This window comes from Tympanuchus pallidicinctus, unplaced genomic scaffold, assembly GCF_026119805.1.
Source record: "Tympanuchus pallidicinctus isolate F22 unplaced genomic scaffold, pur_lepc_1.0 scaffold15, whole genome shotgun sequence".
NCBI classification, from domain to species: domain Eukaryota; kingdom Metazoa; phylum Chordata; class Aves; order Galliformes; family Phasianidae; genus Tympanuchus; species Tympanuchus pallidicinctus.
In genome coordinates, this window is record NW_026294669.1 from 22,360,726 (window position 1) to 22,387,879 (window position 27,154).

Sequence of the window (27,154 nt, forward strand, 5' to 3'; positions counted from 1 at the left end):
TGGAAAATGTTCAAGTAGCTAGTATTTTGCTTTGTTCTACCAGCCCTGAAACTGTCCACTTCAAGGAAACCTGAAATTAGACCTACTGTACTGGACTGAGAGCTCAGCTGAACTGGAGTAAAGAAAATCACTCTGGATTTAGATTATACTAGACTGACTGCATTTGCATCTGTCCATGATGTAGCATCTTCTAATTACAAGCTTTCCTCTTTAGCTAATCTTTACTTGCAGATTTTCTATCTTTCTTAATATTAGCAATAATAGATTTATACATCTTATTTGCCAAAGAGAGGCATCCTGCCCTGAATTAATATATCTGACTACTGCCAAGAAGGCTAATCAAGTGTGGAGTCTAAGCAGCAATCTTGGATTGTGCTTCACAAGAGTAAATGGTTTTCTTATAACCCAATTTTGCTTGATGAACCATTTGAATAAGTTGTTACCTACTTCTTGGGAATCTATCATTATACAATCACATATTACATTAGATTAATATGTGATTTATTAAGAATTTTTATCTGATTGTGGACAAACACGTATATACTCAAACATCCAACCTATAGTTGCACAGGGCTTTTGCTCTCTCCCTCCACGTTTGTAAGTCTACGAGAGAGTAGATCTACCAGGAAAGCAGCTATTCAGCTTCCTTTAACCCAGCATCACTGATGGTCATTATCAGTTCACGTTTAAATCTTATTTCATTCAGGAACTCTAATCTTTTATCAAAGCCCTAAACCACAAATATTCTGAAATTCTAAAGCAACGCTCAGGAAAAAAGGAAAAAAAATAAAATAGACCTGAGATCTTGAATTACTTCCTTGTCAAACTAAACCAGGATTAAAATATCTCAGATGCCAAAATGCCAAGTAAGTAAGGCAGCCAGAAAAAAAAAACAACACAAAACACCACAAAATTAAAAGTAGGATGCAACATCACCTTCACAAAAGTAGATCAAAATCATAAAACTGCTGAATTTTGTCAAGTTAAAATGAGGTGTTTAAGCATTTTCCTGAATGTATTCCCTATTTTGCCTGTTCTTCTACTTAATTAAAACGTGGGAACATTTTATCAATTACTAATTTAACAAAATATATTGTATTATATTTTCTAAGAATTTTCAAAGATCATTTTGTATATCTTAAGAATTCTACAAAGTTGTATTGCTGTATTCTTGCATCTTTCCAAATATTTCACCTAAGTAAAAGGATTCTTATTGTATTCATCCACAGAAAAACGACTAAATCAAACAACACAAAATGCTAATTAACCATATTTTACAACTCTAAAGATCAGAAAACAAATATATGAATGAAAAATAATGTTTAATTTGAATCTGTCTTCAATCTGAATATTTCAATCATATTCAAATAACTGCTTTTTTTTTTTTTTAAGTACAAATTCATCTAGGATGTTTTAGATTATGTTTTTAAGCAAAAATTAATACCTCCATGTAAAGTAAATCACTTTTAAGTAACTAGAAAGTTGTTACAAAATAGAAGCATTTTCACTGAAGCATCTATTTTTATTACAAAAAAAAAGTTTCAGGCATGAACTTGCGGGAATAAAGATCAAAATCCACTGACATAATGGGAGATTCCCACAGAGTGCTTGTATCTGGCTTTATCTTGCTTTATCTTGCTGGTTACTTTATCTTGTCTGAGCATTATCGCATTTGAGGAGCATGTAAAGCTTTGGTCACAGAGAGCAAAAATCATTTCCTACCTTTCTCAAAAATACTAAGAATGTACCTATCCTAAAAGGAAGCCTTAACAGAAAGGCAGGCACAGTGGACAGCCTTCATATTCATATAGCACAAGTCTGACAATACTAGAAGCTGAGTATAATTTGTAATGAAAAATCAGTAATTCAGGATACAGCATGATAATATTGTGAAAAAGCTCTTGAACACAAGAGCAAGGACTTTGAGGTCTATGTGGAATTAATATCTAAGCATGAACAAAGACCAAACAATACGAAAAAAATAGCATGAGACAGACATATCAGCTTGCTTGACTGAACTAAAAATATGAAGGAGAGAAAACCCTGCTCAAAACAGCAAGCATGGCCTATGGCCATGAAGACCAGTCCTAAGATGCTCCTCAAGAGGTGGTCCCAGGTGAGTCATCCTAAATAGACTGTCAATTGCCAAGTAAAATACTGATTCTTGTTTGGAACTGAAAATATATTGAAAGCTACGCATCCTTTAAGTATAAAGGTAAAGACACTATTATTAACAAGTTCAGATTTATAGTTAAGAGAACCAGCCAGCTGGTGAAGTGACAGCCCTGAAGGGATCACCTAGCTTGAAGTCATCTGCAGGAATGGAAAAGGTTCAAGTTGGCTCTGTTTTGAACATATTGTTTCACTTTCCATTTTCCTTGTTTAAAAGAGCCACAAACAATCATATTTTGTGCTGACACAAAGCACAGAGATCCCTGGCATTGCTAAAGATATGAGACTGCTCAAATTCCATTTAGGCTTGCACAGATGTCTGCTCACCTCAAACTGTTGGTCACCACCAGCTTTTAGTGATTGCTGCTTGCAGAAAATCTATTCTACCTACCCTATTCCACACTAAAATGAGCACTTCAATTCATAAAGAGTGAGACAGCTTTCTGCTGTTTTCACTGGTATTTCTCACCTCTATCTAGAAATAGTGTATGCATATGCTTCCAGGCTGCAGATAATCCACACCACTCTCCCCTCAATTCTTCAAAGAACCTGTTCGAGTGCACTTGCTTATACAAATTTGAAAGATAAATCCTCCTCATTCCTTTAAATTCCAGCAAATGTGATCATACTGTTGCATTAAGTGGGATTGAAAACTTTTGGGCATACCTTTCATGTGACGTTCACATCTTACTTTTAAGCTGAAAAGTACACCTTGAATAAAGATTCACATGGGATTTCTTTTTTTTTTTTTTTAAATTGTTCATCAGTATGTTATTTGGATATTGTACTTCAGTGAAAGCATCAGAAGAGACTCAGATAATATATTGCTCTCATCCCCCAAAAGCTGTATATCAAAGAATGGCTGGCAATTCCAACAGCATTAAACTGTACAAACATTTCAAAACCCACACCATTTTAGTACTCTGCATCAAGGAACTGAAAGCACTGCAAAAAGAACAGTCAGGTCAGCTGTTTGAATCTGTAAAGAGAATACTGTTTTGTTAAACTTTCAGCAGATACACAGACCAAGTGCAAATAAAACATGCTTTAACACTTAAAAACCAGATGCCTTAACCAGAGTGGTTACATGGCAGATGCACAGATTTCCTTCTCTCCAACATGTTTATACTCAGTACATCCTAGAGCTTCATACCTGATTGGCTTTACCATCTAAAATAACCTACATAAAGATCTTGTCACATAAATAACAAGTGGTCTAAAGACAACTGATCTAAATAGTATTTCTCAAAATACGCAGATGAGAACAAACTAGTTCAGTGCATAGAGCCACAGAGGGAAGAGCCACATAGAGCTCAATGAGGGAAGCTGCACGTGTGTACTGTGGATCACCCTTATCTACTCCCATTTTCCCCTTCTCACAGATGGATGACGCACAGACACAAGCATATGCACATCTACAGCAGAAAAATCTGTGCTCTTTCAAAGTCATTTTATAACTTTGGGTCCAAATTGTCCCCTTCCTTCACCTATTAACAAAATCTATATTGCCAGAACAAGGACATGTTTTATACCACAAATTTATGCTCATTATCAACATCAAGTATGACCCAATATGAGTCATCTAAACATTACTCCTGACACTGTCTCTAAGAATCAGAAGAGCTATTCTTATCACAGAAGCACCAACAATAACTAAAGGTCTGCCAGAAGTTCCATGCAAGTTCACCATCAAAGCTAAAACTATGGAAGAATCATCACCTTATACTCACCCATATGATGGAGATGGATCCAAGATACACAAATTCTCTTTGTGCTGAACACTGCATAACGTGAGGTTTTTGCAGTGCTGACTACATACCAACTGCAAGTGCTAACAAGCTGTGTCTTCCTTCGGACATTTACAAACATCAGAATGCTTATTCATGACAGTCCCACATATCATCTGCCATCCCAGATGGTGACTGGTGGGATGCTGATTTTGTCCTAAGGCAGTTACCACCCACCAAGATTTTATATGCAGGGCTAAACAAAAGCATGTGCCATCTGCTGTCAAGTTTTTGAGACCTGCTAGGTTAGTTTAAGTTTATTTTAGATCAGACAGGTCAGGAGGCTGTAGCTCTCAAAATGCTCAGCAGAAGAAGGGTAAGTTGTGCTGTAACAGACACACAGTAAATCTCAAGAACGAGTTGCGAGGCATTGCTGGGCCCACCCCTTACACCCTGAGTGCAGCAAAGGATTTTCACTGTCGTCAGTGGCAAAAGGCTCATGCAGCCCACAGGCACTGAGCAAACTGGAGGGAAATTGAGACCAGAAAACACGATTAAGCTCTGCAGAACTTAAAGACTTCTTTGGCCTGAAGAATTTTATTTTATTTCATTTCAGACATTTTCCTTCTTGCTGACTGGATGTTTTTTCTGACTCCTTTCCTTGTATTTCTCTACTGCTGCCATTTGGACAGGTTTTCTCCACCTTAGGATTTCTTTCCTGCTCTTTCCCTGTTCCCATATATCTGTAGATTCCTCTCATTCTCCTGTTCATATGCTGTCACACTATATACACATATGAGAAAGTAAGGACAATTAAAAAGAAGAACCAGTGTGACCTCTTCTGCCTGCTTTACAAATCACATGTAGTTCCTCTTACTCCCTTCACCTGTCACATCTATTTATGGATGGTTAAGAGAATACAGTAATCTCCCCAGTCAGGGACCATTAAGCTCTCAAATTACATAAAATAATGCTACACCTTCTTCAATCACCTCATTAAATCTCTTTTTCTATGTTCATAAATAAAAATCTAAAGAAGTGGAGCAAATAAACACAGCCATCAGCTTGTTTTTTGGTTTTTTTTTTTTTTTTTTTTTTTTTTTTTTGGCGGGGGGGGGGGGGGGGGTTGGAGGGAGGGGGAAGGGGGTAGTTGTTGTTTGTTTGTTTTCCCCTGCATACGTAAGCCAATAGCCTGAAAACCTCTCACCGAAGGAATTGCTCCTTGCAAAAAAGTTACACCACTTATTCACAATGATGGAGAAATGATTACTGCTTCAGCTCACTCCTTAGGAACTGGGATTTCAAAACACATCCAAACTGCCTGTGAGTTAACACCAGAAGAATAGGACATCAGAAGAACAGTGGAGAAGGAGCACTAAGGTCCAGTACTGCACAGTAATGATATCAGGGGTGCAGAGGTCTCTGGTGGGGCCTGGGCAGTCAGAGCCCCTGGGGCCACAGACCACACCACCTGCCCACTGGCACGCTCTTGGGAGCCTGGCAGCAAAGACTGAAGGCAGACAGCTCCAGCCAGCACAAGCACAGCACTTCCTGCATCCTTGGGACAGAGGCAGAAGTGCAAAATCCACAGAACAGTTTGCTCCAAGCTGTAGATTAGCTCTTCAGAAAAGATGGAGGACAACTAAAGATAGAAAATCTGGACAAGTATATGCAAAGAGAAGTCTTTGTCATCTCTCTCCGTTCTAGGATGTACTGAGCAACCAAATGCAACAAGGGGCACAAGGTAGAGTTTCTCCATGCTCTCAGCCAAAGTTTCCTTAGACCTTCAAATTACTGTTTGCACAATCATCAGCCCTGCACCAGTTTAAATCATACTAGACTGTTTCCTCTACTGCAGGACCACAAATACCAATCTATGCATAACTACCGCATCTACCTGTAAAGCACCCAGATTAAAAGTTGCCCACATAACCACTGAGTAATTAAAATGCAATACCACAACAAAGTTACTTAACATAAAAAGATGTGACAAAGTTACACAGTCTGCTCTTAGTCTTATACTGCCATCCTGCCAAGAACAAAGTTCTGGAATCTCTTTAAGGGTATAAACATTCTTCTATCACATTGGAATCTGAACTCTTCACAGAAATTCTGCTCCCATAAAAACGTCGTTTTGAAAAGGGATAAATTTCTGATGAAGGCAGTCACACTGAAAATTGGCTGTTAATCTCCTCTGAATAAATATAACCCCTAGAAAGATGGAAGCATGAGCAGAATATTTATTTTTTCGCACTTGAAAATGCTGAGGTGCAGAACAAGCAGCTTTCACTTTAGAGCTTACAGCTGAAGTTACCCTTTCAAAAGACCAATTTAGTCTCATGAGTTACTTCCCTCCAGCCATTCACTTTTCAAAGCCTTCTGCAACTTTAAGATTGCAGTAAAACTGACTCTTATATCCTGCTTCAGTAAATCTCTCCCTCATCCAGTCTCATTCCTTGGAGATGTTTGGTGTTTTCTCAACTTCATGAACACTTATTAAGAAATGTATGGAACAGTAGACTTCATAATGCAATACATCCTTGTGATAAACAATTGCTCTGGTAGATCACCCGACTGATGAGGACCTTATTCACTCATAGCAGTTTATCTAGTCCATCTGTGCTTTGCTAAAGAACTGATGCTAGGGAATCAAATACGATTTCTGCTATTAGTTTTAAATACAGCATTATTGCCTTAAAAAAAAATCCAGCTGGCTGAATACGCCTTCTATGTTGGCATCAATGTGACAACACCAAACACTTGGAAAGTTTCCCTTAAGAAAAACTAATTTATCAATTTGAGGTCTCCCTTTCTTATGACACTCCACTAACCAGTCCATAGCTGCTAGCTCTCAAAATTCTTTTCTTGAAGCTTTAAGCATTTCTCTTAAGCCTGGTTCATGCAGTTATAAAAACCCTCCGGGAAATGTAGGGCTTTTTTTGTTGTTTTTGTTTTTGTTTTGTTTTCAATATCCCTCTAATCCTTGCAGAGGAGACTGGAAACATGAACTCTGAAGACTCAAAAACTAGATGGGAATTAAAGAGAAACCTATTTCATTTTTCTTCTAGGACCTGACAAAGGATTTTTGAATGTTTGGAGCTGGCATTATTTCTGGCAGCTAACCAGGAGTGTTGCAGCTCCCTTAGTCAGGCACTTGATAAATCCTTTACTGCCGCTGTGTTTATTGCTGTAAACACAGAGCTTTAAAAAGACCCTCAGATCTAGTCCTCTTATACTCTAGACTTTATCGTTTAGCACCATGTCTAATGCTACTTCTCCTATACCGGGACTTTAGCTTCCACCATTCATGCTAGTAAGATGCTCCAAAGTTGCAAGTCTCCAACAGTCACATCTGTCCTTGTTCGTATGAACTGCTCATGGGTGATATCCTGACACTTGCTCTGGGATAGTGCTAACTTTAAACCCAAAGTTCTTCAATGCATGCAGGGAAACAAATAACTTTTTTTTTTTTTTTTTTTTAATACAGCAAAAGCAAGCGTGTCCTCTTCCCCCATGTTCAATCTCCCCCTTCCATTATCCTTTATACTAAGACTAAGGAAGACTCTCCATAAAAACTAGGATTTCCCTTTCCCTTATCAGAATAACTCTCTGCAGCCATCTCCATCTGAACTTATAAGGGCAGCAATTAAAGCAGCTCCCTGAATTCTAGACAATTACACATCACTTTTGTAATTCCATATCCCTGAAAATCAGGAAGTTCAGGCATCACCATTCACTTATTGACACACTTATAAACAATACAGAAATCAATTTTTGATTTTTTTAATCACAATTCATTAGGTGCAGCAATTAAATAACTGGAAAGAAACAGCAAGAATCCTCAGTTATCATAATTCATTCCACTTATGCTAAATGGCTGATTCAGCCAGTAAACAAACCACTAATTAAATGACACTTGTTGTTTTTAAATATTTATTGGCCTTTTACCGACGATACACAGACAAAGCCCAGTTCCATCATCAATGGAAACAGATTGTCATTTTTCCACAGGAAATCACATGGGAAAGCAACTCAGAGAGTTCAGAGACATGACAAAATACACCCGTAAAGAACATTACAGATATAGTTTCAAAAAAAAGTATCCCCCACTAGAAAATCCTGTTTAGTAGACAGAGTTTTTACTATAAATGAATCTATTTAGTTGCCATTCTTATTGTTCAGAAATTGCATAACCACTGAATAGCATCCTTATATATTGTTTGAGTACTTTCAAACAAGCATCACAAATGAAAATATGGAAAATTTTACAACTCTAAATATTATAGAAGCAGCTTCCAAGTTTCTTATTATAAATTTAGGGGAAATGTGAATCAAACTTGATACTAAGGAGTAAGGTGACAGTTTTGGATTCTGAGCCCTGGGGCTTAGACTCAGATAGCAGTTCTAACTGAGCTAGCGAAGATCAACAAATATTTTGGGCTGTACCCTCAACTTCACCCTCTCTTCTTTGATATACGAAAAAAATCAAAAGATTTTTTACAAAGAAAAAGAGTGAGAAGAGGGAAAACAAACAGCCTTAAAATAAATAAAGCAACCACAAAAGCAAACATCAAGCAGTAAAGAGAAAGAAGCATAATAAGAGCAAACTCAACACAAGTACAGCAGAACCTTCAACTGCAGTATGACTGTAACCTAATACTGATCAACCTCAATGCCTTGGCTTCTGAAGATACTCAAGATTCTACTGCAAATTTGTCTTGATTCAACACGAGAGTTATGGGTTAGACACCATTTGCATTTTATTTAGTTTTTCACCGCACACTTGTGGTCCACCCTTACATTCCTCATACTGCAAAGATTCCCAGAAACAATTGGAGTATGTGAAGAACAGCAGCAAGCCCATGCCTACCCTTGAGTTTCCTCAGCTACATAAATGCCAATGGCCAAAAAAATTTACACAGCTGATCACCTCTGGATTAACCACATACGAAGTGTCAACATTTGTAAGACATACTCTTTCAACACCAGAAACAAAATTTAACAGGTTTGTCCACCCTGCCTCAGCACAGACCCAAGTTTGTGCACATCTCCCTGAGCAGGTGCAACACAAAATTCCATATGCTCGGCCCAACAATAGTAAGCACACACATATAAAATATATATTGTACCTTGCCACTTTGTCTCACATTACCCTCTCCATGAAACAGCACTATAATAGACATTCTGTTACCTGGATGCACAAAAAAACCCTCAGATTTATTCCTTAAAAAAAAAAAAAAAAAAATGTATCTGCAATTTGGTTTCCATTTACTGTAAGCCTGTTATATTCAGCTTTTAGTGAGAACATTACTACATGCCAAACTCTAAGCAGTGTCTACTGCATCAATACAAGATGAAATTAAGATAAGAGACTTAACAGAATTCAAACCCAAGAAGAGGCAGGCCACAGTTCTTTGACATGGTTTTCTAAGGGCATTTCAGACTGTTATAGCAAAGGTGATCAAGGGCTCCTGTAAATGTGCATTGAACATCTCTTCAGTTCTGCTAAGTCCACCAATAACTTCTTACCAGGAAGAGGCTCCCAAGCTTCCTTTTGAGCTATGCTGCAAATCCAAAGGACAGGGCCCATACCTACTTATGCCTGCAACATTACATGAGCTTCTGGACTTGAGGCTACACAGAAAGGACAAAACACAGCTCTCAAGGGTACATTACCCAGATGATCTGAAGGAATCCTGAATAGGAGGAGAGAAACTAGCCACCTGCATTTTCCAGATAGAAACATTGATAACCTGTAACAGAATCATTCTAAAGGATCTTAATGCTTCCAATGTCTGAATGTTTGGGCTGTAAACAGTAATTTAGGACCATTTGATCTTTTCTGCTGCTGACTTTCCCAATCCAGACAGATGGATCAGAGAATTGCAAAGCTAGATTACTTTCCTTTTTTCAGTCAATCATCCAATTCCTTTCATGAACATGCTTATTTCAGGGTATGCACAAATTGTAGAGGAAGATCTAACAGAGAACCTGAAACGGTGCAATCATTTAACTTCTTACTAATAAAAAACATGAACAAGGAAGAACACTAGCTGATTTTCCTTAGCTAATTCAGACTGCAGTACAGGGAAAGAAAAATATTACGGTTTTTATGGACATTGAAGAAATCACAGTGATCTTGCTAATGGAAAATGGGATAGAAATTTAATCAAAGAAAGCCATATGGAATAGCTATATTCTCTAATGGAATAACAAATTATATTCCAAATTAATTCTTGTGCAAGAGAAATAGTTGGGAACAAATAAACCAGTGTCCTAAAACTCTGTCAGAGGGAGAACTCATTTGGGAACTACAGCTGTTGTGCTTTAGAGATTTGGATTAAAATCCATCATTATCTTTCAGTTAATACTCTTTCACTGACCAATCAGCAGTCATATGGTGTTTACCAACCCTGGTCACTTAACCCACTTGAATGGCATTTGTGCTATAATTTGTACTTCAATACAATCAGATTACTTCTAATCTAAATGATTCGTATCCTTTATGGGACAGATAAACACTAATCCCAAGGTTCCTAAAACACTGTAAGCCTAAACACTGCTAGTACAGCATTCAGTGTCTGCAGTTTTAATGGAAGTATTTCATTCAAACTGGGAAATATTTCATCACTCAGACCCTGCCTTTTAAATGCTTGTTCTAACATTTTTAAGTAGACAAGATTCATCAGCAAAAAAACACACTACTCAGATAAAACCAGCAGCTAGTAATCATATCAATGTGTATACACTACTTTTTAATCAAATTATTTCACAGGAAATAATATATATAGTAAACTAAGCAATGAGGAATATTTTAGATATTTATGTTGAGCAAGGTATTACATGTGGTAATGGCCCACTGTTCCAAGCTCATGGTTGAAAACACCCTTCTCTCTGGAACAATTTTCCAAGGATTGAGCAGTTAAAATGCCCTCTATCATTCGTGTTCTTCAGTTAATCTTGGGTGACACTGGAAAGAAATTGCACTGCAACACAAGTCCAACATCCAATTACATTTGCCAGTAATACGCTTAGGCTCTGATCTCACACAGGTGGATCAGTGCCCATGTGACAAACTCCCTCAGAAAGAAGGGACCCACAGACACAAGAACATCTGCACAACTACAGGTACATCAGTGTCTGTACCTTGACAAACACCAGTGCTGGGAAGAAGAATCCCAAAGTTCAGTAATAACCAATGGGTGAGAGCAGGTACACAAACATCTAACTACATAGGAGTATTATCTGTGTAACCCTGTGTATTGTATTCACATACACAAAAAAGTGATATTTTTTTACCTAGAAAAAGGGGTAACTAACATTCCAATTTCCTATAAGACATCCCCTTCAAAAAGATAATTGATTGTACGTCAAGTTAAGGAGAGAGAAATATACTTGAGAATTGGATAAATCATTCCTAAGGAAAAATTTAAAATAAGATTTTAATTTAGAAGATGTTAGCAGCATCATAGCTAGTACCTTATGTAAATCTAAATATGTTTACTTACAATACATTAGCTCAAGTGCCTGTATTTCATATCAGCAAAGCCTCTTTTCTAGTTGCTGGACTAAACTAGAAAGAGAAAGTCCTTATTTTCCCCCCAGTGTCTCACACACACAAAGCAGCTCTCAGCTGTGACCTTAGCCTACCTTGTAGTGACAAATGAATGAACACCCACAAAGGGACCTATGAACCACCACCACTGCCAAAACTTTACAGTTAAGAAGCAAGCCTGATGCAATAACTTTCTAAAAAACTCCCAATGATTTTAAAAGCAGTGATGCAGATCATCTAGTTCAGCAAGACAGATCAGAAGAGGCACTGCACTGAAAAACTCTATGCTAACAGCAAGCACGTGTAGGGTTACATTGTGAACAGCAGGTACACTCCTTATCCTGGGCACAACGCACCTCCAGAAAAGCCTAGTAGAAGTTACAGCTTGTTGGAAATATACCAGGAGAAGTAACAAACTTCAAAAGTGCTGGAAAAGACTGAATTCATTTCTAGATTTATCACAACCATTAAATCTAGTAAAAATTCAGAATTAACCATTCTGAATTTACAGTATTGCACTTCAAAAAAAAAAATAAAAAAAATCACATTCACAGTACAGAAGATGTTGAAAAGACAAATATTCAAAAATTAACATCATTAGAGAAACTTCAGGCCTAAGAGTAACATAATGCACAATAACTGCTTTGCACACAAAATATACCGAAGTAGACAAAAAAAAAGCCATTTGGGAATGGGATCCAATAAATAAAAGCTTCTTCAAAACCCCTAAGCTAACAAAAATTGCTGGCTTGTAGAGGGTTTTCCTCCTTATCGCTGGAATACTAATTCTCTCACACTAGGAAAAAGTTAGAGCTACATTGAGAATATATGGGATAGCTGCATTAAAGTAAGTTTGAACATGAAAGATCATGTGTATTTCTGTTCTTAACTGCTATGTTTGTGCTTTATGGAAGAGCCACATTCCCTCCTCGCTCCAGTGAATTGGATATGTGACAAGGAAGCAAACAACCATAAGTCACAGGAGCATGGGCTTTTCTGTCCTTGTCATAAAAAATGAGAAGATGCTTACAGCTGCCTTCTTCTCCTCCCATCACACTAGTCACCCAGCTAGAGAAAGCATTAAACAATTGAAGGTGTGAACCCAGTCTAGATTTCCACCCCATTAAGTCATACATCATTTTTACCTAGGAGTCAGAGAGCTGTAATCATATGAGACAGAATGAGAACTAATTAACAGATCACCTGAGCAAATAATTTTGCATTGTTGCACATTAGAGAGCTTTAAAATCAGCCATATTTTCTGTAAAATATTCTCAAATATTGAAAGACACTTCAAGCTGATAGGGTTCCCTCCCCTAAGAGATGGCCATTACCATGTGAAAAATACTTAATTTCTTAGCATAGAAATCCCATGAAACTCTGAGTAAGGCTTTTGTTTCTTTTTTAATAACACTTAACTCTGTCTTGCACACCAGTTGAGGTGCAGCTTTGTTTACAGCCTTTGAGCGTAGTCAATTTTTTCCTATAAGACCAAGCTCCTATGCTTTTTAAAAAAATACACAATCCAAGAAATCTAAACATGCACTAATGCAAAGCATTAAAAAACACACCTAAATCTAGCAGTTAACTTTACCTGTGGACCCTTCAGAGTGTTCACAGGATTCCTTTGCCAACAAGCTATGGTTTCCTCAGAAAACCAAATTCCTTGCACCAGATCTCTCATTCAGTGCAATTATGTGGTACAACATTTTCTTTGAAGGTTAGAGGGAAATCTGTTACAGACATGTTAACTGAAACAAAAGAAGATTACAGCCCTTTTAAGCACAAGTAATATTACTGTAGTACCTAGAGCCTCTGTTAGGGAGTAAGAAATCTATTATCCCATGATCACATAAAAATAGAGCATGAGGATGATCCTCTAAATCAAAAAGCATTTTCTCCAGGGATTTTTATATGTAGGTATGGATATGCATTTTACTTTTATTCCTTCTCCATTTTCTTTTTAATGATGTAATGATTGAAGCTACAAAAGAAACTCATTTAGGAGTTTTTTAAAATAATTACATTCATCAATCACACTAACGCCTTCCTGCAAGACATATTCAAGTGCTTCTATAGCAGACTTACAACTTATTTTCAAGAATTTGGTTTCCCACCAGCACCTTAAAATAAGAAAGATCAAATGTTCTTCCATCCTGAAGCATACACAGATTTCACAACTAAACCTTAAAAATAAAGTGCTTTTTAAAAATTATTATTATTCTGCTGAATTTAATAAAAGGGTATGGAAAATGTTCTTAAAATAGTTTTAATTCAGGATTGAGTGAATGGAAGAAGGGCTCAAAGACATTTTTATTAAAGATACAGCAAGCATCCATCAAAGGATTCATATTTTACTCAGATATTCCAGTGAGTCTGTGCCTACTCTAACTTTTAGAGATGGGCTGCAATGAGGGAGAGGGATATGGTCAAATGCTAAGGGCAGGCAAGGCACTGCAGGGGCAGGAAATTAGAAAAGTCAAGAAGTGCCACTACCTGAAGGAAAGGGCAGAGCCCAAGGCATCAGGCTGCCTGATGGGAGGACAGGAGACATGCCAGGGTCAGGAGCAGTAGCAACAAGTGACAGAAGCTTTGCAGCCTATGAAGCCCAACTTGCTTTGCAGGCTCCTTTGATTCCACTCAAGTGCAAGCTGAAACCGTCAGTTTAAACAGCACAAGATAATCCTCTGGTTCAGCGCCAGCAACTTTATAGAAAATTAAAAGTATATTTGTTTGTTGCAGTACGTCACCAACATGAAAATAATTTGAGGATTCTTACAATCTGCCAAGAAGGAAGAGGAAGAATGACAAGAGCAACACAAAAATCAGTGACAGCCGTGGATTTGGCACTTAGAATAGTTGAACATATATTATCAAAAGCACTCAAAAACTTGGATGCAGCAACACACAGAACGTGCTCTCCACCTCTACAAAAACAGTAATTCCATACAAAACCACGTTATTGTCATAAATGTATTTATACAGCATGAAAGTAAGTTTGCCATGACCCCCAACACTCAGCATGAAACAAGCTGTTGACTCCAAATTCCCCTTTACAGATCCTACAGTTATCATGACCACATGGTTAAATAAGCCTCTGAGCGGGAAGAAACTGCGGAGCTGCACGCAGAGATTACAAACCCCACGCGCTCCTGTTGGCCACAGACTCCTTGCTGCCCTCTGTGTCATCTGGTGCTTAAAACAAGCATGGGCTTTTTTTTTTTTTTTTTTTTTTTTTTTTTTAAGCGTTGACTAAATCAGATTAGGATAAAGCTCTTCCTCTGAACAAGGGAGAAGTTTTCTTGTCCCTGTCAAGACTTAGATGCCCACATGAATTGTAAAGAAATTCAAATCTTTTCTCACAAAACTACTGCACAGAAACTTGATCAATATTCTGATTTAGAGTTAGGAAAGAAAGATGAAAAGCCATTAAGAACTAGAAATAACATAAGAGACCCACAGGGTTCCTCTAAGGGCAAAGGTTTTTCATGCTTTTATGCTACAAAAACAAAGCTCCACTAAGTCACGTGCAGAAATTTTGGCAAGTGTGAACTGAAAGGGTTAAAAGAAGCATTACAGCATTCCTGCTTTGCATGCCTTGCTCTTCCTTCCAATCCTGTATGACTTAGGCAATGAATTGTAATTACAAAAGAGTTGGGAGCCATCACATTTACAGAGTTAACATATGGTATTACAACAGCGTTGACAATATAATCAAATTATGACATTAGTTCTGTCAATGTTTGTTATTTCTGATCATCAGCACAACTGTCTTTGATGTTTGCTGAAGTTCCTAAAGCTCCATTTTCTGGTTTCTTAAGCTATTTTTGCACTACTCTTGGCTTGGAGAGACTAACCTACATGCTGAGGAGAGACAGCAGAATTTGATTTGAAATGTTTCCTCAAATCTTGTTGAAAGAGAAAGAAATTCCCAGTGGGGGTGGCTGTTGTACAGCCTTTTAAGAATATCACTTTCTCAAAAGAATCTGCCACCTGCCTGCAGTGAAGAGGTCTCACATCAGATTTGCTCCAGCCAGACTAGTAAAGCTATAGTAGTCTCAGGTACTTCTGTGAGAAGAGATTTCTATCTAAAAAAAAAAAGTCATGTGTTTCCAAAAGCATTAATTTGGAGCAGCTGAGTACAATATAGAACAGGACAATAGCACCAAACATCTCTACTCATACTAAAGCAATTCATATTCTTCTGCATTACTTATAGGACTGGGAGGGCCATCGTTCCACTTCAGCTGCCCCAAACCTTATATCTATAATATGATTCTATTGCTTTTGAAAGGTACATAGTGTCTAAAAGAACATAAGAACATGCTGAAGTTTTCTAGAATAGGATCTGATCACATCCGAGTAAATACCAGCAAAAAAAATACAAGAATCAGATAAAGCTCATCAAGCCTCACCTCTTATGTTCTAATACGGTAGTATGAAGTTCATTTCTCCCTTGCTCCAGCCATTTCATAACCTCCAGAAGCTATGCTCTGTATCTAAACATTTGAAAAGTGCTTAGAAATGACACAAGACTTACCAAAATTATTCCTTAGAAATGAATTTAGAGGTTTTAAAGTTCACTTTTGAAAAATAAAATAAAGAATACATCTTCATAACGAATACTGAGCTCTTTAAGTTACAACATCATATTTCCTCTTCTCACAAACTGGAGAGGAATCAAGACTCTCTTACACAGAGACCTCTTTCACAGAGCTGCTAGCAACGCTAAGCAAGTCACTGAAGTCAAGCCTTCCTCCATCACTAATTGTGCATGTCTTTCCTGGGAGCCCAGCTTGATAACAGAGCTCTAGTTTACAGACACGCTGAGCACTCACACTATAATGCAAGGCAACACAAGCACTGCCACAAATACACTGCATCACTCTGAGCATTGGCATAGCAGCTCTCATAACTCCCCAGCTGAGCATCTGACACTGCTGCTGACCTTCCTGTGTTAGCTCCTCATCTACTCGGGGAGAAGGCCCCCTCACAGAAGCATTGCAAATTTTTTTATTTTTTATTTTTTTAATATCACTAATCCTGCATTACTTATCCTGTTAACACAGCCTGGTGGAAGTCCCACAGAAAGAAAGCAAAAATGATTCACGGTTGTATGCAACAGGCACACAGACAACATTTCTCATGCTTCCTAATTTTCCAGTAGTTAACTTTACAAGTTCTATGCTGCACCAGTGATGTCTGTTATAGGTACAATAAAGGTATGCTTGTTTTGCTGATTAGCAAGAAAGCAGGTGAAACATCAGAAGGCATTGACAATGCAGAGGCCCCCAGCCTCAGCAAAACCCAGCTCTGACACAGAGTGCCCCCACACTGCAGAAGAGACTGCAAAAACAAAGGCAGAATCTTCACCTGTAAAGCTTTGACACTGATTTATAAGGGGTTTTCTTAATTAGTAACATGTATTAAATAACTTCATTTTAAAAGACAGCTGACATGCATGTAGGCACACACATTTGCAATTCCAAGTCAAAGATTCACCATCCAATTATTAGCTGGTAGCCAAAGGAAGCAAGATTAAGCAATTTTCTTCTTTGTCATATGCAGTCACGCAAAGATAGAGACCAGGTACTCTTCTGCTGGCTTCTATTAGCATTTCCATTATAAAATCCCATTAGGAGGTTCTAATACTTTCTTTAGAAGCCTTGCTGACCAGGGCAGAGTACACACAGTTTGAGAGCATTTACTTCATACCCTAACCAAACTCATCTTCTCAGGGATAAGTTCTGGTAATGAATTTCTATGCTCAAAGTTATTTTCTTTCCCTGACTTGGAAAAATAAAGTCATTTTCCTACCTGATAGTTGTATAGAAACAAACACTGAAAAAGCAAGCCAAGTTGCATAAAAATCACATTATAGTTTAAGGATCAATGGTATGAGAAACAGCATTAGTACAGTGTGATTCAAAATGAGGAGAGAAGAAAAAAACTAACTAATCTTTGAAGCTCTATCAAATTGCAGTAGAACTAAAGAGACCTGATAGTCTACTATATTCAAATGGGATGCCCCAAGCCCTCTCATTTTGGCATCTCTGCAGCGAATAGATAAATCTCCAATAGGAAACTAAGAGTAATGAAACACTGTCCAATGTACTCCAGAATAAATCTTCACCAACACAACAACCCATCACTCGTCATCAAGCAAAACAGCCTGGAAAAGGTCTGGAGAACCATGAATGAAGAGATGCAATTATGCATATCCTGCATTCTGCCACAGAAGGATGTGCATTCAATGTCAATTTGTAAATTGAAAACTACTTATGCAGTCTCTCTGTTTGAGACCAACTTTAAAGCCTATAAAATGAGTCCTAAACAAAGAAAGCTATGTAAATGAAAAGACAAACACAAAACAAAAAGGACTTTAGGTGTCTAAATAAGTACAAGAGGAAGCAAAAGTTTTTTTTTTTGTTTGTTTGTTTGTTTTTTTGCTACTTCTCCCCCTTAAATTCCCACATTATAGATTTTTAACACTAAAAACATTGTTGCCAATAAACAAAGTGATAGAGAGTAATCCCAAGGAACTAGGCATTTCTGATGTTCCCCTACCAGCATACCCAAGCAATCATCAATAACATGAACAGTGCAATTGAACTAGATGTGCAGTAGCACCACCTGCCCTTTAAAGATCTGCCTGGCAGTGCAACAGTAGCAAAATAGTAAGGTGCCAGTATCAATAAGAAAAGGATTGGAACTGCACTGATACAATTAGATTGGTTTACAAGGCTTCTATTTTTACAAGCCTTGGCAGATCAAGTTCTCCAATGAATTTTTAACACATCAATTAATATGTTTATAGAAAGCAATGTCAGCTTTAGCTCACACGTGAGAAAAATCACAGTTGCATGTAGAATGCACAACATATATGTGACGATTCTACACTTCACAATGTAGAGATATTCAAAAGAATTACTGCAGACAATCTGATGAGAACACTCATCTGTAAAGGAAACACAATAAAGCTGTGGAGGTTAATGGGAACAAATCATCACTATGGAAATACATCAGCTTATCTTCAACAAATGAGATGAATTGCAAAACAAAAAAGGGTTGGGTTTTTTCTTAGTGGTTTTGGAAGGATTGGGAGAGGCACAGTAAGATCCTGACCTCCTGTCATTAAAAACACATTATACTGAAACAAAACACTCGGTGCTTTGTTATCCTGCAGTTTACCAACACGCCACTGATGCCAAGAATTGTACTGGAACACTAGATACTGTTTTTCAGCACTGTCTCCAACAAGGTAGAATGCAGTCAAATGACTGCACTATGCAGACTTCATTTTTGACTTAATTCCCTGACTCGCTCTGCGCATTGCATAAAAAGTGAAAACAGATTATTTTATGAAAAACATTAATTAAAATCTTTACAGCATAACTTTTCAAAGTGTTTAAAAGAAGGCATATAAAAGCATTTTGCTTTAAAAAAACATTTTCATTTGTTAAGAAAATACGAAAACCAACTTCCCATAGAAAGATTAAATGCACTTTCTGGAGCTGCAGTACAAAGAGGAGTTTTATCTCTGAAGAGAATCTGTGCATTTTACACTTGTGAGCAAAACTGGAATAGAAAATAGTCCTTTGACTAATTCCTGCAGTGCCTCTGTAGAGCTAGGCAAGCAGAGTTCCTGGGGCAAACCCACCAAGCCATGCAGCTAGTGGGATGTTAGGATCACACAGGAGTGAAGTTCCTGTAATTCCTTCAGCTTGCTGCGAATTTGCCAACCTGAGGGAACACAATGCCTGTGTGGTCTGGATTTGGGTGTATTTCCCTTAAAACCACTGAGATATTGTAGCACTTAGGCACCTACCTCTGCCTTCACTGTGTCAGAGGCAATACAGGCTCACATCTGGTAAGAGCTTCCTCTTTGTACCACGATGGCTGACAAACATTAAGTACTACCATTTTCTGAATGAAATGAAATATTTCAGTTCTGTAACTTCTGGTCTGCTACAAGTTAACACTGAAGGAATGCTGATGGTTTTAAAACAAACTGATAACAGAACTTCAGAATGTAAACTATCCAAACTGTGATTGTCTTTTCTTCCTATTAACTACAAATGATTTAAGCTTTGCAGCATATCTCAGCACACTAGAATAAACACTGCACCCAACTTTTGTTACAGCCCAGCACAGCCTGACAGACATTTTAAGGTTTGAGACAGCCACAGCTGTTCCATATGTTCATTTTTAAATCAATACTACCACCTCATCTCATAGATTTTCAAATTCATAGAGCAAATACTCACGAACCACAGTCCCTTGTGATAACCTGAAGAGCAAGGACGGCAGTGACACTTCAGCATCTGTTAGGTTTTATGCAGCAACCCTCATTGCTGTTTGAAATCTAACGACTTCCCAGCTAATTAGCTAACAGGCATACACTCCTTTCAAAGATTATTATCCTCTGCAGGGCTTTTTCCTGCTCTTGTGCCATGTTATCCCTGAACAAACGTAGTCAAGTAGGAAGACATCCTCTCAATTAAAAATTCACTGAAGAAATCCAAGAGGGGAATGAGATGGGAACAGCTAAGACAAGTCACTTAGGACAGGCTGAGCAGGTGTGATACAGCCATTGCCTCCGGTGGCAGAGACCAGCACAGAACAGAGGGGCTGGGATGGCTCCAGCCGAGGTATAAGGAGGTGAGATCACAGAATCCCCTGATACTGCCTCAGTTTAGTTAACACTTCTGAGTTTAAGCAAGCATCCTTCATATTACTCATCAGGGAAAAGCACAGGAATTTGGTACCTTTATGAAGATACCACATAAGAAGATCGTTTCCTTTTTAATTTCTTACCACTTCATGGATTATTTAAACAAATAATAGAAAAAAAAAAAAGTTTGTGTAACCAATTTCACAATTCCATTTCATGTCTGCCTGGCAGCTACCACACCAAACCCTGCTCACTAGAAGGCATGAGTTATGGAAAAGCCATGCAAGGATCCCAAACACCAGAAGGGCTCAGAATGAATTCGCAGACATGGAAAAACACCTTAGCACTCAAAAAGCAGAAAAAAAAACAAACCACCTCCCTCTAAGCAGCGCACTGACCTGATGAGTGGGAGAGAACAGCAACAGAACTCATTTGAGAAAGGAGAAGCAACATAACCCAGGCAAACCCCTCCCAGGCCGGCTGAGCTCTGCACACAGGCAGCGCTCTCCCCTCGCCGGTCCCCGCGCACCAGGCAGGCCGGCCGGCTGCTGGTGGGGCTGCCGCCCGCTGAGGCGCACGGCGCTGCCCCGCACAACGGAGCTCACACCCCGCGAGCCAGCCGCCCTCAGGTCCGTGCTCGCACCGTTACATGTGGCCTTACGGTGCAGCTCCTGCACTGCTGTGTCGTGTTGCATTCAGGCATGAGAACGTGCGGGTTCTGGACAGTAACAAGGCTGGTTTTATACCTTGTGCAAGATATCACTGATACTGCAGCAAAGAGGATGCAAACAATACTATTTCTGCTACCGTTTTCCCAGTAAGCAGCAGCTTGCTGCAGTTAGACGCTCACTTTTAAGATGTATTTCAACTTCACAGAGCTTTAGAACTACCTCTCATCCCAGCTTCCCCACGCCGCTCGTGCTCAAAGCGAAGACCTCGTGCCCACACTGAGCCCCGCGGGGCGCTCATCCCGCAGCACTGCCGCGTGGGCAGGAAAGTTCTGCCGCTTCCCCGGCACGAGGGCGCTCGCGGCTGTGCGCGCGCCCACCAGCACCGCGGGGCTCGCGACGGAGACACCTGTGCTGCCCAGAGCCAGCGCCGGCCGCTAGCTCACCGGGACGGCTCCTTGACAGAGGTCAGTTCCATCATCCCTAAAGAAATCCACCTGCCCCGAAACCTGGGCGATGCCCGCTGAGCTACGCGAGCGAGGATAGCGGGTCTCCGTCCCGCCCCGGGAACGGCACAGCCCGCACCCCGAGACGCGGAACGGCCATACGCTCAGCGCTGACCTACTTAGGGCTCGCCTCGCGCTCTCCCCACTCAGACTCGCGGTTGCGGGAGACGCCGCGGAGGAGCGGGAAAACCCGGCCCGCCGCCGCTCCTCACCTGCGCAGCCCCGTCCCCATCCCGCCGTGACATTGAGCAAGGTCCCCGCCGCACCAGCCCTTACCTCGGCAGCCGGCTTTAGGCGAGCGGCGCGGTGCCGGCGGGCGCGGCAGTCCGGCTCTTCCTCAGGGGAGGGCACGCGTCCCAACTCCTCCGGACCCCTGCGGTTCGCTCGCTGCCACCGCCCCAGCGCATGCGTCCGACGGCCCGCCCCGCCTCAGCCGCTCAGGTGCGGGCGGACCAAAGGGTGGGGGGGTCTACGGTGCTTGATTCCTCTGCTAAACAAAAACGTTGAGCGTGGGTTGGAGAAAACCCGCTTGCAGGATCTTTTCTCAGCTCGTGGAGAACACTTAATACTGTTCCGAATTGCCTCATACTTTGTTTGTGCTCCTGTGTTCAATGGGCTCTTTCATAATTCAAGAATTTTTCCGAGTTTGAAGTAGCCGTCCTGTTAGAACGTGAAATCTGAAGTAAATAGCCCTTCCTCTGGTCCGTTACCTCCCACAAACTCCTCGCAGAGCAGAGATCTGAACTCTAACCTGAAACAGCTGATGGCCTTGAAACATTTTCTGATGCATCCTACAGTGAGAAAGGGAAGCTGAGAACAGCTTCTTTTGTTTGTGTGTTTGCCCAGACATTCTGAGTTTGTCTGAGGCCCTCGTGGAAGGATGGATGACATAATGGGAAGAACCCAGCGCTCAAACTGGTCACACTGGGACATTGGTGGAGGAGCTACTGGTGTACCCCTCCCCTGCAGTAACTCAGCTCAGGGAAATGATGAAGGCCGGCTGGTGCAGGTAAGTCAGACACAAAGTATCCATCAAGGATGATCTACCAAAGGAATGTCCTGTGTGACTGCACACTGGCAATATCCAGCATGTCAATATTTGTTTATCTTTTAGTCCATTCCAAAACAAACTTGATGTAGTCTTGAGTAACAGTTTCCAAAATACAATTGAAAAGCTCCAAATCTATCAGGCTTAAAAAAAATCAGAATTTTTCTCTTCGTATCCAGCTGTTAAGTCCTATTGTAACGAACAAGGAATATTATGTTCATGAAATATTATTTTTCTATGTAAGCAGTGGTGGCGGTTGCCATAGAGATGTTATTCAATCTCAAATTGGAAGGTGGTCTACAATGGCCATCATACTAGCTGTTAAGATGAAAATGTTTAAGAACCCGCGTGAATACCGCAACATTCTTCAGAGCAAATGCATTTCCATTTAGTAGACTTATGATCTTTTTAAATGACATTTCAGTGAATGGTAACCATCAGCCTCCTACAGGGAGATGTAATAGTAGACAGATAATTGTGTATGGCTTAGAACAGTTTGTGTGAAAGTGTATCTTGGCTCTGCCTTTGAACTATTCTTGTCAGAAACACCAACATTTAACCCATAATTGTAAGGGCCTTTACAGAGTATTTCATCTAAGCCTTCCACTGTACAAACCATTGCTCTTTACTCCATTTAGTTTTTTTTTAATTCATCAATTATTGAGAACAAATTGACTTGAGTTTGTCACTGAGAGGACTAGATTCGTGCAGGATGGTGCATGTAAGCAAACCTCTGAGGGAGGCTTGCAACCCAAAATCAGTGGAGAAATCCCAAGAGCTGGGAAAAATCTCCTGTCAAGCTTAACTATTATATTAAATATTAGATAACAATATTAAAGGCCAACACTGTCCTGAATCAGATTATGGGGACAGGTCACTACTGGAAGACTTAGAGCAACCCTCATAGTGTGATGGTGTGACTTACCCTGCAAGAGATATAGGCCAAGAAATTTTTCTCTGGAAAAACAAGGCAACAGGTGAGCTCAAAACACTGATCTATTTTATATATGTCAAAACCTATTTATTGTGAGGAAGCCTTCCTTCCTTGTGAGAAAGCCTTCCTTCACTTGAACATTGTACTTTTTACGAGAATTAAGGTGCAAAAAATTTTATTCTCATTTGTTTAGAAGAAAAGCTGCATCTAACCACAACAGGTATGAATGTAGATTTTATATTACTGATGGTCTCTGCAAAATATGAAATTAGTGTCCTAATGCTGCAGATGGAGATTTGCCTCTTTGGTCATCTCTTAAGGCCAACATGGAAATAACAATAAAGTGAAAGGAGCAAAAACATCAAGCAGAAATTCTTCCAAGGCACGTTCCATGGGTCTTCTTCTGCAGAAACATTCAAGCATTTCCAATGCTCCTTTTATCTGCTTCTTCCAATAACCTTATCAATGTGAGAAATATTTCAGTTAAAGAGGCTTCAGAAACTGGGAAACCATCTGTAGAAACAGAGAAACACAGGTAGAGTCAGGTCAGTATTTCTCCTCCAGTAACTACTAACTCTTCTTATAATGGGAAAAGTTTCTTAGTGATTACCTCAGCGTGTCTTCTTTCCCAGGGTAATTGGCCTCGACTCTCTAAACTCATTCTGTCCTGACTGCAACTGTGGATATTTGCTTTGCTCTCTATCCCTTCAAAGGTAGCAGTAGCATTCTTGCCACATAGATCTGATTATAAACTTAAAGGAAAAGTGTTTGCTTTTCACCTTAAGATTATAGAATTTAGGTTGGAAAGATCTCTAAAATCATTTAGTCCAACTCTCCACCTACCCCTGATGTTCCCCATTAAACCACGTTCCTTAGTAACACACTGAATGTTTCTTGAACACCTCCAGGGACAGTGACTCAACCACCTCCATGGGCAGTCTGTTCCAATGCTTAACCACTCTTTTGGAAAACAAGTTTTTCCTAATTTCCAACCTGAACCTCCCCTGATGCAATGGAGGACATTTCCTCTAGTCTTTTCACCAGTTACCTGAGAAGAAGAGTTTAATACCCACCTCGCTACAAGTTCCTTTCAGGTCATTGTAAAGTGATTGGGTCTCTCCTGAGTGTCTTCCAGACTAAACAATCCAGTTCCCTCAGATGCATCCCATAAGACTCGTGCTGCAGACCCCTCATCAGCTTCACTGCCCTTCTCTGGATACTCTCTGGGGCCTCAATGTCTTTCATATAGTGAAAAAATTGATTTTTTTTCTGAAGATTTTCCTCATTTATTTGGTCCTCAAAGGTAATGTTTAGTTGAAGTTTCATAAAAACATAGGTGAAAATATGACCATTGCATGGAAAATATATGGTCAAGAAAGCCCCTCTTACAACTGAAGTACAGTCTGCAATACCTGATTCTGTATACCTGGGAAGACCCCACTGAATTCTCACAACTTTGCTTCAAAAGACAGAGTTTTCCCATTGGCATGCAGGTCATTCTTTACTTCCCTATCATTTGGTTTTCAGTGAAGCTGTTTTGAGTCACTTGATCAAGTATGTATTTATTTAAGACTTTTGGAACTTTATTGATTTTCTTACTCAATTGTAAAAAGCACAGTTGTATATATATTGAGTTTAGGTTCCTCCAAGGGACACTGATGTTTTATAATGAGATATCTTATATGCCTGTACATTTTCTAGTTTCCCTGCTACTGCCTCTGGGGATACAATCCCAGATTTAGTCAGATCTCCATCTGCCTCCCCTATAAAAACAAATAAAATGGCTGGTTAGCCATCTCGCTACTTCCTCACCAATCTATTTTTATTTTTCAAGTAAGGTAATTATAAATGTTGTTCTTTTCTACCTTGCATTTAAATCTGATGGACCCCTTGTTACCTGAGATGCTTTCTGCAACTTGCTATTAACTCTTTGGTACTCTTTATTTTCCCCACCTACTTCCAAATGCTTGGTGTTTAAGGATCCCAGCTGTCCACTTAGCTGCTCAAAGATGTTCTCTTTTCCAACTCATGTCTGTTCCCTCTATACAAGAGTACTCAGTGGCTGATGAATTTAGCCTGGGGAAGGTGATTCTAACTTATCTGCATTCTTTAAATTTATGTGAGAAATTGTGCATATGATTATATTTTACTCCATTAATTGCCTTCAAACCATTCAGTCATGCATAACTGTGCCATTAGTACTATGTGACAGGTTGGTTAATTCCCATGATATTGCTCTTATTTCCTGGTTGCAAGTTGAGTAAAATTATACTGATTTTGACCATAAGGTTTTTGGCACCAGAAATTGTTTGTTATCTGTCTACAGAGTGCCTTGGAAGTCACGTCTGCGAGCTACCCTTAGGGTTGGCTGTGCACATTCAATATCAATAATAGATGACAAACTGTTGTCAGGATAACCATAAACACTTCTTCACAAAACATTCTGGTTTCATTTACATAGTCACAGTGCTTTTCAAAATAACTTGTGAACAAGTATTTGTGTTTTTTTCTATGTTAAAAACAGTATAAAAATCACAAATCAGTATTACATATTTTGTTTTAATGAAATATTCACATCTGTAATTCATTACTTTCCCAGCCATGTTAAATCCTTTTCCAGTATGTGCTTCCTATGAGAAACTGGAGCAGAAAAAAAACACTGTTCTAAACAAAAGCATATGACATCTTACCATAGCAATGTAAAAGCAGCTAAAGCCTTCCTTTCAGTCACAGTCTGTTCTGAGAATGAGGTCTCACTGATACATATAAAGACTATTCAGTGTTATCCCATCCCTGGAGAATATCAGCTTCACAGATAGCATGGAAGCCTATTCCTCTGCATAAGCAATTTACTATGAATGCTGGAAACAATGGAGAGTTTGTAATTCGGAAAATAAATAACTCCAACAATACCCAGGAAAAACATATTCAAGAGTTTCAGATGCTTCAAATTGTAATTCAGTTCAGGGAATAAGCTAACTCCTAGACAGGGAAGAACAACTAGATAAGGAAGGTACATTAATAATATAGTACATTAGTAATATAGAACTTAAGATGCTGAAAACCAGCATAGGGAACATCTGAAAACCTCCTGGTAAAGTATCCAGGTAGGCTAGCCAGATGGCATACTATTTGTTTTCACTACTTCATTTAACATGGAAACAAACTGTTCTTCAACTGAAAAACAAAACCAATTAGAATATTTCTTTCCCTCAGTGTTCCTAAAGCAGCCTCCATTAAAAATCACCAGGGATTTACAAATAAGAGCTTTGCATTTTCTCTTTTGAAGTACAGGTGAAAGATCGAAGACACCTCCTGAGCTCCCATCTGTTTTTAAAAAGAATACTATCTGCACAGCATATAAGTAGGAGATTAGGAACTGTGAGAATAATAGTGGAAAAAGAACTTGAGTTACTATGTTTGTCTTTGGTGTCACTGTCACAATCAAGGAGGAAAAATCACGTATAGTCATGTTCTGGAATTTTTTTATTAATATAAAAATTATGCAGTGAGCTATAACTCTGAGACGAACTGAACTGAAAAGACCATTCTTCAGCTAAAGTACAGTCTCATCTCTCAGAGATCTGCTTCTTCAAGGACAGACAACAAGCCAAACACATGTAGCATAATTTTGTCACTATCCTCAGATAGAAAACTATGAGATACAAAATCCACTGTAAATGCTGGTGGTTTAGAACACATGGGAAACCAGTTATCTTCTATCTTGTGCTGTGGATTAAAAATACGTACCAAGGATGAGAGTAATCTTTAATTCTCTACATAGCCAGAGCTTTCTTTGGAAGAGTTAGTCTGGGATAAAATAAGCGTGGTGGTGAGTGACAGGATCCTTATGTACAACAGCTTCAGAAC

The 27,154-nt window shown here is 39.2% G+C and overlaps 1 protein-coding gene across 3 annotated transcripts in view; it reads right to left on the reverse strand.

Annotated features, from left to right (window-relative positions):
• Window positions 1-21,945, reverse strand: part of ZNF385B (zinc finger protein 385B) — a 154,647-nt gene extending 132,702 nt beyond the window's left edge. The window contains exon 1 of one of the 3 annotated variants that reach the window (XM_052675540.1): window positions 21,579-21,945. Coding sequence is in view for 2 of the 3 variants with exons in the window: in XM_052675539.1 (XP_052531499.1) it covers window positions 3,903-4,041 (139 nt within the window). In the remaining variant the exon portion in view is untranslated. Of the gene's footprint in view, window positions 1-3,902; window positions 4,042-21,578 lie in introns of those variants that run through there. The other 2 variants (XM_052675539.1, XM_052675541.1) reach the window with 2 other exon arrangements.
• Between the last annotated feature and the right edge of the window lie 5,209 nt (window positions 21,946-27,154).